Source organism: Nycticebus coucang, chromosome 10, assembly GCF_027406575.1.
Source record: "Nycticebus coucang isolate mNycCou1 chromosome 10, mNycCou1.pri, whole genome shotgun sequence".
Lineage (NCBI taxonomy): Eukaryota > Metazoa > Chordata > Mammalia > Primates > Lorisidae > Nycticebus > Nycticebus coucang.
Window position 1 is genome coordinate 124,679,439 of NC_069789.1, and position 13,265 is coordinate 124,692,703.

Sequence of the window (13,265 nt, forward strand, 5' to 3'; positions counted from 1 at the left end):
GTTCTCCTATTTGAAAGAAAAACTTATTTTTTTTTAGAGACAGTCTCACTTTGTCATCCTCAGTAGAGTGCTGTCACGTCACAGTTCACAGCAACCTCTAGCTCTTGGACTTAGGCGACTCTCTTGCCTCAGTCTCCAAAGTAGCTGGGAGTACAGGCACCCGCCACAACACCCGGCTATTTTTTGTTGCAGTTTGGCCGGGAACCAGGTTTGAACCTGCCACCCTCAGTATATGGGGCAGAGCCCTACTCACTGAGCCACAGGTGCCGCCCGAAACAAAAACATTTAAATAAGCTTTTCTTAACTCAGCAGCAAAAGGGTACTGCACTTCTTTAAGAATAGAGGGCACAAATACCCAGATGGGGTAACAGCAGTATGCTTTATTCATGGGAGCAGCTAAGCTTTAAGTGTGTATGTGTCAGAAAACTGGATCCCACAGAGAAAGTTATATACCCTTTGATTCTCTTGTAAACTGATGACTTCAAAGAGAAAGTCTATGTTTGGTGATGCTGGGTGTTTAGTACCATACCAACACTTGCCAATCTCTCTTTCCACCTAGAATCTAACAGTACCATTTTGTGTCAATTTGTTTGTTTTTGCAGTTTCCTTTTATTTATGGCCAGAGAAGCCAGGTTTTCCAGTTGCCATGTTTATTTTTTTATTTTATTTTTTAGAAACAGTCTTACTTTGTCACCCTCGGTAGAGTACTGTGGCATCACAGCTCACAGCAACCTCCAACTCCTGGACCTAGGCAATTCTCTTGCCTCAGCCTCCCGAGTAGCTGGGACTACAGGCACCCACCACAATGCCTGGCTATTTTGTTGTTGTTGTTGTTGTAGTTTGGTTGGGGTTGGGTTCGAACCTGCCACCCTTGGTATATGGGGCCGGCACCCTACCCACTGAGCCGCAATCGCCGCCCTGCCATGCTTATTTATTTTATTCTTATTTTTTTTGAGACAGTCTCAAGCTATCGCCCTGGGTAGAGTGCCGTGATATCATAGCTCGCAGCAACCTCTAATTCTTGGGCTCAAGCAATCCTCTTGCCTTAGTTTTTCTATTTTTAGTAGAGACAGGGGTCTCCCTTTTTGTTTAGGCTGGTCTCGAACCCATGAGATCAAGCTATCCACCTGCCTCAGCCTCCCAGAGTGCTAGGATTACAGATGTGAGCCACCGCACCCAGACCATTTGCCATCTTTATATCAATTTTCCTTTTAAAACTTAATTTAAAATGTAAATTGACTTAAATTACTCAGCATATAAAAGTGGCTATGGAAAATCACAATGACTAAATTTAGGAAGCACAGGGAGGCTGCTCTGGCTGGGGAACCACTCCCTTCTAGAAACACAGGATAGCCCTCACTCTTGAGTTGGGGGGCAGAGAATGGGGTTCATCCCAGGAAGGCAGGAGCCAGAACAGCAACAAGTGACAAATACCAAACCCCAAGTAAATTTAATCCACTCACTTTTATATAACACTTCAATAAATAACATCTAAGAAAAATGCCTAGCCTCTTCCAGAGTAAATACTGTTCAAACTTAAGGGAAGGCAATTAAGTTACACCAACCAGCTTTCAGAGACTTTCCATGGACATTCCAAGCTCATGCCTCTGTAGTTTACAAGAGAAGGGGGAAAGGGAAGGACATGAAAGAACACAACCAAAAAAGGCACAACACCAAGACAAATGTCTCAGGGATTTTTATAATCCCAGGGAGACCGCCAGCTACTTGAATAAAACTTGCCAAGCACTGATATAAGGATACTTTTGTCAGTTAAACATACGCAAAGATTTTGTTTTCTGGAGGAGGTAGAATCTCTTCCTTCCAGCCAGTTCGTTACTTTTTCTCAATAAGATCACTCTTTATTTTTATTTATTTATTTGAGACACAGCTTCAAGCTATCATTCGGGTAGAGTGCCATAGCATTACAGCTCACAGCAACCTCCAACTCCTTGGCTTAAGACCCAGGAGTTTGCAATCTGTGGGCCACAACCCACAGGAACTGTATTAAAGGGCCACAGCATTAGGAAGGTTGAGAACCACTGGCTTCAATGATTCTCTTGCCTCAGCCTCCCAGGTAGCTACAGGTGCCCACCACAATGCCTGGCTATTTTTGGTTGTAGTTGTTATTTAGCAGGCCTGGGCCGAATTCAAACTCACCAGCTCTGGTGTATGTGGCTGGCGCCTTAGCTGCTTGAGCTACAGGTGCTGAGCATTTTTATTTTTTTGAGACAGAACCTCAAGCTATCACCCTGGGTAGAGTGCCGTGGCATCACAGCTCACAGAAACCTCAAACTCTTGGGCTTAAACGATTCTCTTGCCTCAGCCTCCCAAGTAGCTGGGACTATAGGCGCCCACCACAATGCCTGGCTATTTTTTAGTTGTAGTTGTCATTGTTGTTTGGCGGGCCCGGGCTGTATTTGAACCTGCTAGCTCTGGTGTATGTGGCTGGTGCCCTAGCTGCTTGAGCTACAGGCGCCGAGCCAAAATCAGTCTTTTAAACAGAGGCTGGAATTTAAAATGATTACGTTTCTCTTTGATTCATTGAAAATTACACTTCTTCATACCTGGAATACTGACTGAAATGTAACTCATAAACCTTCTTAAAGAAAAGTGATACTTGTGCCACTTCCAGACACTTTATAACAAATTCTGGCGCCTACATTGCCAACATTGTAAAACTAAGTTTCCTTATAACTGCACTTTGATGTTTCAAAGTTAAAACCCATCCTAAAAGAGATTAATCTTCCCCTCTCAAACTACTCAAGATATAAAGACTTCTTTCAAACTTACATGGATGACAGTATTTGTTTCCGCTGAAGTAGAAACTTCCGTCTACCTTTAATAGGTCAGTGTTTCAGTTACTGCTGCCATTGAATTAACAACTTGCTATCACTTGCCTCTTATTTCCATGAAAAAAGAAAAGGAAAGGAAAAACTTTAAATAAGGTAACATGAGGGTTTTTGTAATTCTGTAAACTAAATACAGAAAGGCAACAGAAGGAAACTGAGGGAAGGGAACTAAATGTGAATGAAGAGAACATGGGCATCACTAAGTAAAGGAAATAAGGATAAAGGGGAAAACTCTGCCCTAGAATATACTAAATGCCAGGAAAGAGATAAACACGATGATATGTTACCTATTCAGAAAACTTGAATGAGCAAGTGATACGAGAACAAACGGATGTTCAGTAACAATTTTTGCCCTTCTCCCTTCAAAAAATAAAAGCAGCAGCAATCGTTTTTTAAAGAAAAAACCCTTGTACAATTCCAAGCACACTATAAATCAGTATAGCAAAAGCCTAAAATGTTTGTCTCAACAGTCTCAAATTCCTTCGGCCTTCCCAAACCAATTCTTTTTTGGCTCTGTTTTCTTTGCTGTCATCTGCTAAATAGCACCGCCAGATAACTTGTACTATGTACTCAGTTAGCTCTGAAAAGGGGTGGTGTCTGGCCAAAGTCTGCCATGACTGGAGTATACGGTGAAATGCTGGCACTCTCCACTCCAGAGGCTTGGATTAGAATCTTGAAATCTAGATTTAAGAGAACATTTTGAGAGTTCATGCCTACGTTTCAACTGACCTCCTTGACTGCATCTCAGAAATTTAATAGCACCAACAGTTCCTGGATATTAATGCGCCACCCTCATTTTCTGGGTTGTTTCCTCCAACACTTTCACCAAACTTTATGCAAAAGGCAGCCCACTTGAGGCCAAGCAATTGGCTGCCATTAAATGAAAGCTTTTAGTACCAGTTCCAACTAGAGGGTGAGTCAGCTCCCTGCCTCCAAAGTAGCCTTCCTGTTGGTCTCAGAAGCAGGAACCCGGGAGGGTGTTTCAAAAGGCTGAGGACAATCCCTGGGCCACACCCTGGACTGCCTAGGATTAAGTGAAGTGGCAGGCACAACTCTATGGCACAAACTGGATCTCAGAGTGGCCTTGCACTCCCAGGCCATCCTCCCATACCTCACCTTAGAAAAGTCATTCTAAAGCACATCTTGGGGAGAAGAAGAGGGGAGGACAGAGGGCTAGTTGACAAGCAGCCTCCTCTACCTCTCTCCCAAGAAGGAACACAGAGTGTATTTGCCCCCCTCCCCAACCCCATCACATATCTGCACAGTTTTGTTTTTAGATGACAATTGAGTTTGGTTCTTTTTTTTTTTGAGACAGAGCCTCAAGCTGTCACCCTGGGTAGAGTGCTATGGCATCACAGCTCACAGCAACCTCCAATTCCTGGGCTCAAGCAATTCTCCTGCCTCTGCCTCCCAAATAGCTGGGACCACAGGTGCCTGCCACAATGCCCGGCTATTTTTTGGTTGCAGCCGTCATTGTCGTTTGGCGGGCCAAGGCTAGATTCGAACCCAACAGCTCAGGTGTATATGGCTGGCATCTTAGCCGCTTGAGCCACAGGCACCGAGCCAAGTTTGGGTACTTTTTTATTTTTTATAAGTATGTTATTCAATTTTGAAAACTGCTAAACTAAGGACCTGTTAGTGTTAGCCAGATCCTAAGAGGCAAGCAATAAGAATAATGGAATAAAATAACAGATGGCTATTTTGGGGCCTCCATCATCAGCCTTTAAAAACAAGGCCAAAAAAGAGCAGTGTCTGTGGCTCAATGGGTATGGTTCTGGCCCCATATACTGAGGGTGGCAGGTTCGAACCCCACCCCAGTCACACTGCAACAAAAAAAATAGCCGGGCATTCTAGTGGGCAACTGTAGTCCCAGCTACTTGGGAGGCTGAGGCAAGAGAATCATCTAAGCCCAGGAGCTGGGAGGTTGCTATGAGCTGTGATGCTACAGCACTCTACCGAGGGCAATAAAGTGACTGTCTCTAAAAATAAATAAATTAATAAAAGTCAAAAAGGGCGATGCCTGTGGCTCAGTGAGTAGGGTGAAGCCCCATATGCCGAGGGTGGCAGGTTCAAGCCCAGCCCTGGCCAAACTGCAACGAAAAATAGCTGGACATTGTGGCAGGCATCTGTAGTCCAAGTTACTCGGGAGACTGAGGCAAGAGAATCGCCTAGGCCCAAGAGCTGGAGGTTGCTGTGAGCTGTGACACCATGGCACTCTACCGATGGCAACAAGGTAAGACTCGGGCGGCGCCTGTGGCTCAGTTGGTAAGGCGCCGGCCCCATATACCGAGGGTGGCGGGTTCAAACCCGGCCCCGGCCAAACGGCAACAACAACAAAAAAATAGCCGGGTGCTGTTGCAGGCGCCTGTAGTCCCAGCTGCTCGGGAGGCTGAGGCAAGAGAATCGCATAAGCCCAAGAGCCGGAGGTTGCTGTGAGTCCTGTGACGTCATGGCACTCAAACGAGGGCCATAAAGTGAAACTCTGTCTCTACAAAAAAAAAAAAAAAAAAACACAAGGTAAGACTCTTGTCTCAAAAGAAAAAAAAAAAGAAAGGAGGTGGCATCTGTGGCTCAGTGGGTAAGGTGCTAGCCCCATATACCAAGGGTGGTGGGTTCAAACCCAGACCTGGCCAAACTGCAACAAAAATAAATAGCCGGGCGTTGTGGCAGGCGCCTATAGTCCCAGAAAAAAGAAAGGCCAAAAAAAGTAAAAAAAAAAACTCCTTGAGAAAAACAAAACATGTTGGAACTTTTCTTCTTCTTTTTTTTTTTTTTGTAGAGACAGAGTTTCACTTTATTGCCCTTGGTAGAGTGCCGTGGCGTCACACAGCTCACAGCAACCTCCAACTCCTGGGCTTAGGCGATTCTCCTGCCTCAGCCTCCCGAGTAACTGGGACTACAGGTGCCCACCACAACGCCCGGCTAACATGTTGCAACTTTTCAAATAATTAACTCACATCCAATACGCTCAAGACAAAGGTCAGAGTCTAAACACTGAGGCCCCTGTAAAATAGTGATATTTCTTTTTTTTTTGTAGAGACAGAGTCTCACTGTACCGCCCTCTGGTAGAGAGCCGTGGCGTCACACGGCTCACAGCAACCTCTAACTCTTGGGCCTACGCGATTCTCTTGCCTCAGCCTCCCAAGCAGCTGGGACTACAGGCGCCCGCCACAACGCCTGACTATTTTTTTGTTGCAGTCTGGCAGGGGTTGGGTTTGAACCCACCACCCTCGGCATATGGGGCCGGCGCCCTACTCACTGAGCCACAGGCACCGCCCAAAATAGTGATATTTCAATGACTACAAAACCTAAGCAAGTGAAGTTCTTTCTTCTGGCTATGATGAGAGGTTTGCTCAAACACCAGACTAGGGCTCCTCTATCCCCCAGGAGAACACTATGACCCTCCCACATAAAACTGCTGTACAACCTACTTATTGGATAATGCCTTGGTTATAGGGGTCCCCGGAAGTCAGAGCAAAGGGCTTCCAGGTAGAAATGAGATACATAGCCCCTCTAACTTGGGACAACTCTTGCTTACCTCCTAGAATAATTAAACTTTATCCACTTTAAGGGCCAACAGTTGTTATGGACACAGATTTTTAGAGTATATATGTACAGGACACTCATAGGACTGTCACTCTCCCAGTGCCCAGTGGCTCAGCCTTGGAGAGGCAAGAACAATCTGTCACTCACTAAAGTGACATTGCAGTGTAGAAAAATCCCAGCCAGCCTGTAAGAGGTGAAGAGGAGAGTGTCTCCTGGAAGGAAAAGAACAGCACAAATTGGTGTATTCCTTTCCATTACTCTTTCCCCCATTTCACAAAGAATCCCTACCTCACAATGGGAAAGGGCATAGAGGCAAAGCAATACTTATTCCCTCCCAATGGCTAAGAGTAAATATTTGCTGGAGTAGCAGGACGCACTAGAATCGGTCCCTTACTGAGAATCTAAAAGCAGCTGGTTATTAGAGGACACTATGAGCCACTCTTTTCTCTAACCCTAACCTGCCATGGAAAAGCTGGGAGCTAAGAGGCAGGAGAATTATCATAGCAAGGTCTTGGGGTTCCAAAGAGTCCTGGTTCCACCCAGGGCCTGAATGGTGCCCAACCTCACCCTGTGGGCAAGGAAGACTACAACCGTGAGCAGGAGCACACACCCTAATTCCCAGCAGGGAGTGGAACTGAGTTAGCAAAAAGAGTCACTTGGGGAGGGGTAAAGACAGGAAGGGAAAGAAAAGGAAGGTCCCCCCATTACCCGAGAAAAAAGGGTGAGAAGCTCATTTTCTCAAGAACCCAGAGCTGAAGAAGACAGAGCCTCAACATTCTCAAAAACGAAGCAGTTGCCCCCCTGTTCCCCTCCCAACTTTCCAAGTCTCTTGGTAACTCTTAACCTTTTCCAACCTGGCACTGCCTCAGGCAACACATTATCGTTGAGACTCCAGACTAAATCTCCCCTTCCTCTCAAAGGGCACTTTTTATGTCAGCTATGTCAACATGCCCACCCAAGTTAAGCGGGGCAACAGATAAGCATGCCACTCCCACCAAGCCGCTGCCACCTCCCACTCCCCACCCCCAGTTACTACTGAGGAGGAAATTCAAACAGACGCTGGTAATATACTCAAGGTTATGCCAGGCCTCATCTCAGCTGCCCTTCCTTCCGCATTTTCCCCTCTGGACAGGACTACCTGTGCTGAGCCCTAGGGCACCAACTCACAGCCTGAACAGGCTTCTAGTCATACTCTTTCCTCAGGTCACCACTCAAGACCCTTCAGTCCCAAGCCCCAGGTTTCTGAAAAAATCTCCACCAAACCCACTCTCCCAAGTCCTTAGAGCCCGCTCCCAAAATCCCAACTCCATATACATCTGACTTTATAGAATCACCCTTTGACCCCTCTCATTTTATAGATGACAGAACTGCAATGAGAGATCAAGGGTCTTGCCCAAAACCACAGAGCTAATTAGTAACTAATCTGGCAAGAAAATCCAGATCACATTTAATATGCCTCTAACTTCAAGTACCTCCCACCCTCTTCACACACACTTCTGAACACCCCCCTTTCCTGACACCCACTTAAGACACTCCTTTAGCTCTTACGGCACACACTCAAACCCTCTCTTATATCAACTCAGAGCACACCCCCACCCCTCCGCCAACCACATCAGATTATTCTCCACTCACCCACACACACTCCAGCACCTTCCCCTGGGCCTACCCCTCTATTTCTCATCCTCCTTTCACTATTATGAGTCCCTCCTAAGTTGCTCCCACATTCCCACATGCCACCTGCAAACAGACACTGCTTGACGGTCCTTTCACTTGCCTGTCTCTCAAAAACAGACACAATTTTTCCAGAACACTTTGCCTCCCCAAAATCCTTATTCTCCCTTCATGACACATGTACCAGTCCCAGGTCTACAGTACCAGGATTACATCTCCAGAAGCGCCCCCACCCCCCAATTCATTTCTCAGTCTGTGCTTCACACATTCCCTTTCTAATGAGTTTCATTTTCCTAAACTAACCCCCTCCTATTATCCGCCATTCCAGCCCACACTCCCTCTCACCATCTTCACCTTTTTCAGATTTATTTTCCTCCAACCCTTTGCTGAGTTTTTAACCTCCCATCAATTCTTCAGAGACCCTCAAAACACCCCCAGTACTCTCCGTATCCCCCTTTGGCTTCACTGTCCCCACCAGTTCCTTATTCCTCTTATCTCCCCTTTTCCCTTTGAAAGAGGGGACCCCAAATAAATCTTACCTTCTTCAAAAACATCTTATTCACAGGCTCCTTAACTTCTCTCACTCTCTTCAGATCTCTAGTCCCGCCAGACCTCCTTTGCACCCCTGCCCATCCACACCCAAGCCCCATGTCTTTTCATACCCAATTCTGTCCTTTCATCTTCTTGGCCTCCCTAGTCCTCCAACCTCCCTTCAGATTCCACAGTCTCTTTCTTTGTACCCCTATTCCATCTTTAGACTTCAATTCTTCATCCCCTATAGAACTCACCCAATATAATGCCCCCAATTCTAATATTCTTCAGAACTTTCTGCTCACCAAATAACCCTTTTCATATGAGCTCCTCTTCTGACCTCTCAGACCCCTAATTTTGCCCTTACCTATTAATCACTTTTCACACATTCCCTGTTTCTTCCAACAGTACTCCCAACCCAGGCTCTGACCCTTCCACCCTTGGATCCCTTCAGATCCCAATTCCATTTTAACCTTCCCAATCATCCACCCTCAGCTTCCCCTAACTGCCCGCCCAGACCCTCCAAATCCTTCATCAGTCTTCCTGATTCCTTTTTTTAGAATCCCATCTTCCCTGCTCGGCCGCCAGTTATTTTTTCAGACTCCCCATTCCTTTCTCGAACTCTGCGATTCCTCTTCAGAACTCCAAATCCCTTCCCAGACCCGCCAATTCCTTCTCGGGACCCCCAATTTCCACAACAAACCTTCCAATTCCCTCTCAGAACCTCCAACCTCTTCCCAGCCTCCTACCTCCCTTCGAAAGACCCTCTCCAGCCCGTTCGGCCCGCGGGCCGCGCACCTTGCGCTGCTGCTTCTCCCAGGCCGGGTCCAACAGCAGGTCCCGGTCCCAGTCGTCCTCCTGGGCCATGTAGTCGCCCATGCTACCCCCGCCGCCAGCGCCATTGCCCGCGCTGCTGGGGCCGTACTGGTACGACTGGTTCGCCGCGTGGTAGTCCACCATTCCGTCACCTCTCACTAGCCCACCAGCCGGTCCACTCCCGCCTCAGCTCCCGCCCCTCTTCCCGAGCCGCCGCCGCCGCCGCTTCTTCAGCGCTTCAGCCCGCTCTCAGCCCGCGCCTGCGCACTGCCCGTCACGCCTGCGCACAGAGTCGCTGCCGCCGCCCTCCCGTGCGCGCGCGCGCGTGCGGGCCAAGCAGAGACGCAGAAGTCAGACTTGCGCAGGCGCCAAGTCCACTTCCCCCGCTCCTTCTCTCTGCGTGAACGCGCCCGTCAAACGCGCGTGGGCGGGGCCAACATGAATTATTCATAAAGCTGGTCTTGCCATTGGGCTCCAACCTGCTCAGGCGTGGAATATAGTGTACGGTGTTCTCATTGAGCAACACAAATTGAACACATATTTATTGGACGCTGTGCGTCAGATCATGTTTTACGCACTGGCACTAAAGAAGACAAAAATGCTTGTCCTCATGAACTATCTTCAAATGAAGGAAGACGATAAACAACCTTTTTTCAGACAGAATTTCCCTTGCCCTCCCTGGCTACAGTGCAGTGGCAGCATCATACCTCGCAGAATCTTCAAACTCCTGGGCTCTAACGATCCTTCTGCCTCAACCTCCCCAGTAGCTAGGACTACTGGCACACTCAACTAAGCCCAGCTAATTAGTTTTTCTATTTTTAGTAGAGACTGGGTCTCGCTCTTGCTTGGGCTGGTCTAGAACTCCTTTTTTTTTTTTTTGTAGAGACAGAGTCTCACTGTACCGCCCTCGGGTAGAGTGCCGTGGCGTCACACGGCTCACAGCAACCTCTACTCTTGGGCTTACGTGATTCTCTTGCCTCAGCCTCCCCAGCAGCTGGGACTACAGGCGCCCGCCACAACGCCCGGCTATTTTTCTGTTGCAGTTTGGCCGGGGCTGGGTTTGAACCCGCCACCCTCGGCATATGGGGCCGGCGCCCTACTCACTGAACCACAGGCGCCGCCCTGGTCTAGAACTCCTAACCTCAAAGGGATCACTCCCGCCTCAGCCTCCCAAAGTGCTAGGATTACAGGCGTGAGCCACTGCGCCCAGCCAAAATTTTAAGGAATAGATATAGCACTGTATATTCCAAGGTGATAAGTATCCACTGGTTGCAGTGGCTCACTCCTGTGATCCTAGCACTCTGGGAGGCAGAGGCGGAAGGATTGCCTGAGCTCAGGAGTTTGAGACCAGCCTGAGCTAGAGTGAGACCCTATTTCTAAAAAAATAGCCAGGCGTTTTGGCGGGAGCCTGTAGTCCCAGCTACTAGGGAGGCTGAGGCAAGAGGATCTCTTGAGTCCAAGAGTTTGAGGTTTCTATGACACAGCACTCTACTGAGGGTGACAAAATGAGAGTCTGTCTCAAAAAGAACAAAACCCAAAAATACAAAAAATACCCCCACCAAACCAAGGTGATAAGTATCATGGAGAAAATCAAGCATGAGCTGGAATATAAATAAAGTACTCTAGGGTAAGCTTCACTGAGAAGGCCAACATTTGAACAAAGACATGTAAGAGTCACAAAATGGATGTGGGAGTTAGGTTAGATTGGAATAGGTACTGGCTGGCTGCTACTGTCAGGTAAAGGATTTTCTTGACTTGTCTATCTTCATTATTCAATAAACATTTATTGAGCAATTACTATGCACCAGGCAGTATTCTTGGGTACTGGTCCTAGAGCTGTGACCATGATATGCCTAGTTAGTTCTCAAGTGGCTAACCTCACGGGGGGAGGGGTAACAATTAATAAGGAAATAAATACAGATAAACGACTTCATTGTCAGTGCAGTGGTTCACATCTATAATCCTAGCAATTTTGGAAGCTGAGGTGAGAGGACCATTTGAGGCCAGGAGTTGGAGACTAGCCTGGGCAATATAGTGAGACTCCCTCTCTAAAACAAACAAATTAGGCAGGTGTGGTGGCAGCATGCCATCTGTAGTCTCAGCTACTCAGGAGGATAAGGAAGCTGAGGTGGGAGGATTGTTTGAGCCCAGGAGTCTGAGGCTGCATGAGGCTGCAGTGAGCTAGGATGATGCCACTGTGCTCCAGCCTGGGTGACAGAGAGACCCTATTTCTTTTTTTTTCTGAGACAGAGTCTTTGTCGCCCTCGATGGAGTACCATGGCATCACAGTTCACAGCAAACTCCAACTCCAGGGCTTAGGCGATTCTCTTGCCTCAGTTTCCCAAGTCACTGGGACTACAGGCACCTACCACAACACCCGGCTATTTTTTGTTGCAGTTTGGCCAGGGCCGGGTTCGAACCCACCACCCTCGGTATATGGGGCCGGCACCCTACCCACTGAGCCACAGGCATGGGCTGAAAGACCCTATTAAAAGAAAAAAAAAGTGTTGCCTCATTAGTAGGCATTTCAGATTTTAAGTATCCAAAGCCAAAGCTGAATTCCTGGTCTTTCCTAAAAATCTGATCATCCCACAGTCATCTCCAACCTTCCAGCTGCTCAGGCAACAGACCTCACAGTCATCTTAGACCACTTTTTGTCATTACAACCCACGTCCATTTCTTCAGGAAATTCTATCATTCCATTTTCCAAGAATATTCAGAATCCACCCACTTCCCCCTGCCTCCACAGCCCCACCTGGGTTCTGTCCACCCTCGCTTTGTCTTCCTTGGACCATTGTGGCAATCTCATCATCATCTTCCTACACTCTCTTTCCTAAGAGAAGCCAGAGGGAGCCTGTGACTACCAAAGGCAGATCATATCCCTCCCTCCTCTGCTCAGAACCCTTCTGGAGAAAAGGCCACAGAGGGCCAGGCCTGGTGGCTCACACCTGTAATCCCAAACCTCTAGAAGGCTGAGGCAGGGGGATCACTTAAACTCAGGAGTTCAAACCAGCCTGAGCAAGAGTGAGACCCCAGGGCGGCACCTGTGGCTCAGCGGGTAGGGCGCCGGTCCCATATGCCGGAGGTGGCAGGTTCAAACCCAGCCCCGGCCAAAAAAAAAAAAAGAGTGAGACCCCAACTCTACCAAAAATAGAAAAACTAGCCAGGTGTTGTGGTGGGCATGTATAGCCCTAGCTACGCAGGAGGCTGAGGCAAGAGGATCACTTGAGCTCAAGAGTTTGAGATTGTCGTGAGTTATAATGATGCCAGGGCACTTTACCAAGGGCAACAGAGTGAGATTATGTCGAAGGAAGGAAGGGAGGGAAGGAGGGAGGGAAGGGCGAGCCACAGAGTCAGCCCTGTCCTGTCTCAGCACAGCCCACAGACCTGGGTGGTCTTCTACATCCTGGTCTCCATTTCCCGCCCAGGTCACTTCCGCTCTTCCTGATCTTCCTGGCCTCCTTCCTTCCTGTTCCTGGGACACACCAGGAGCCACATTCCAGCCTCCAGGTTTTTGTACTTGATTTCCACTACTGGAGCACTTTCACTCACAACTTCCTTTCCTGCAGGTTGCTGCAGAAAATGTCATCTCCTTGGTGAGATTTCCCTGACCACCTTATTTAAAATAGCATTCCAGCATCCCTGACCACCTTATTTAAAATAGCATGCCTGTAATCCTAGCACTCTGGGAAGCCAAGGCAGATGGAAGGCTTGAACTCAGGAGTTTAAGAGAAAGACCCCATCTCTGCTAAAAGTAGAAAAACTAGCCGGGGGTTGTGGCAGGCACCTATAGTCCCAGCTACTCAGGAGGCTGAGGCAGGAAGATATCTTTTTTTTTTTTTTGTAAAGATA

The 13,265-nt window shown here is 47.8% G+C and overlaps 1 protein-coding gene across 5 annotated transcripts in view; it reads right to left on the reverse strand.

Moving 5' to 3' along the window:
- ACTN4 (actinin alpha 4) overlaps positions 1 to 9,681 on the reverse strand; it is an 89,485-nt gene extending 79,804 nt beyond the window's left edge. For all 5 annotated transcript variants that reach the window (XM_053605571.1, XM_053605569.1, XM_053605570.1 and 2 more), the window contains exon 1: positions 9,396 to 9,681. In XM_053605571.1, coding sequence (XP_053461546.1) covers positions 9,396 to 9,557 — 162 coding nt within the window. In that variant the 5' untranslated portion in view covers positions 9,558 to 9,681. The remainder of the gene's footprint in view (positions 1 to 9,395) is intronic.
- Positions 9,682 to 13,265: the final 3,584 nt, after the last annotated feature.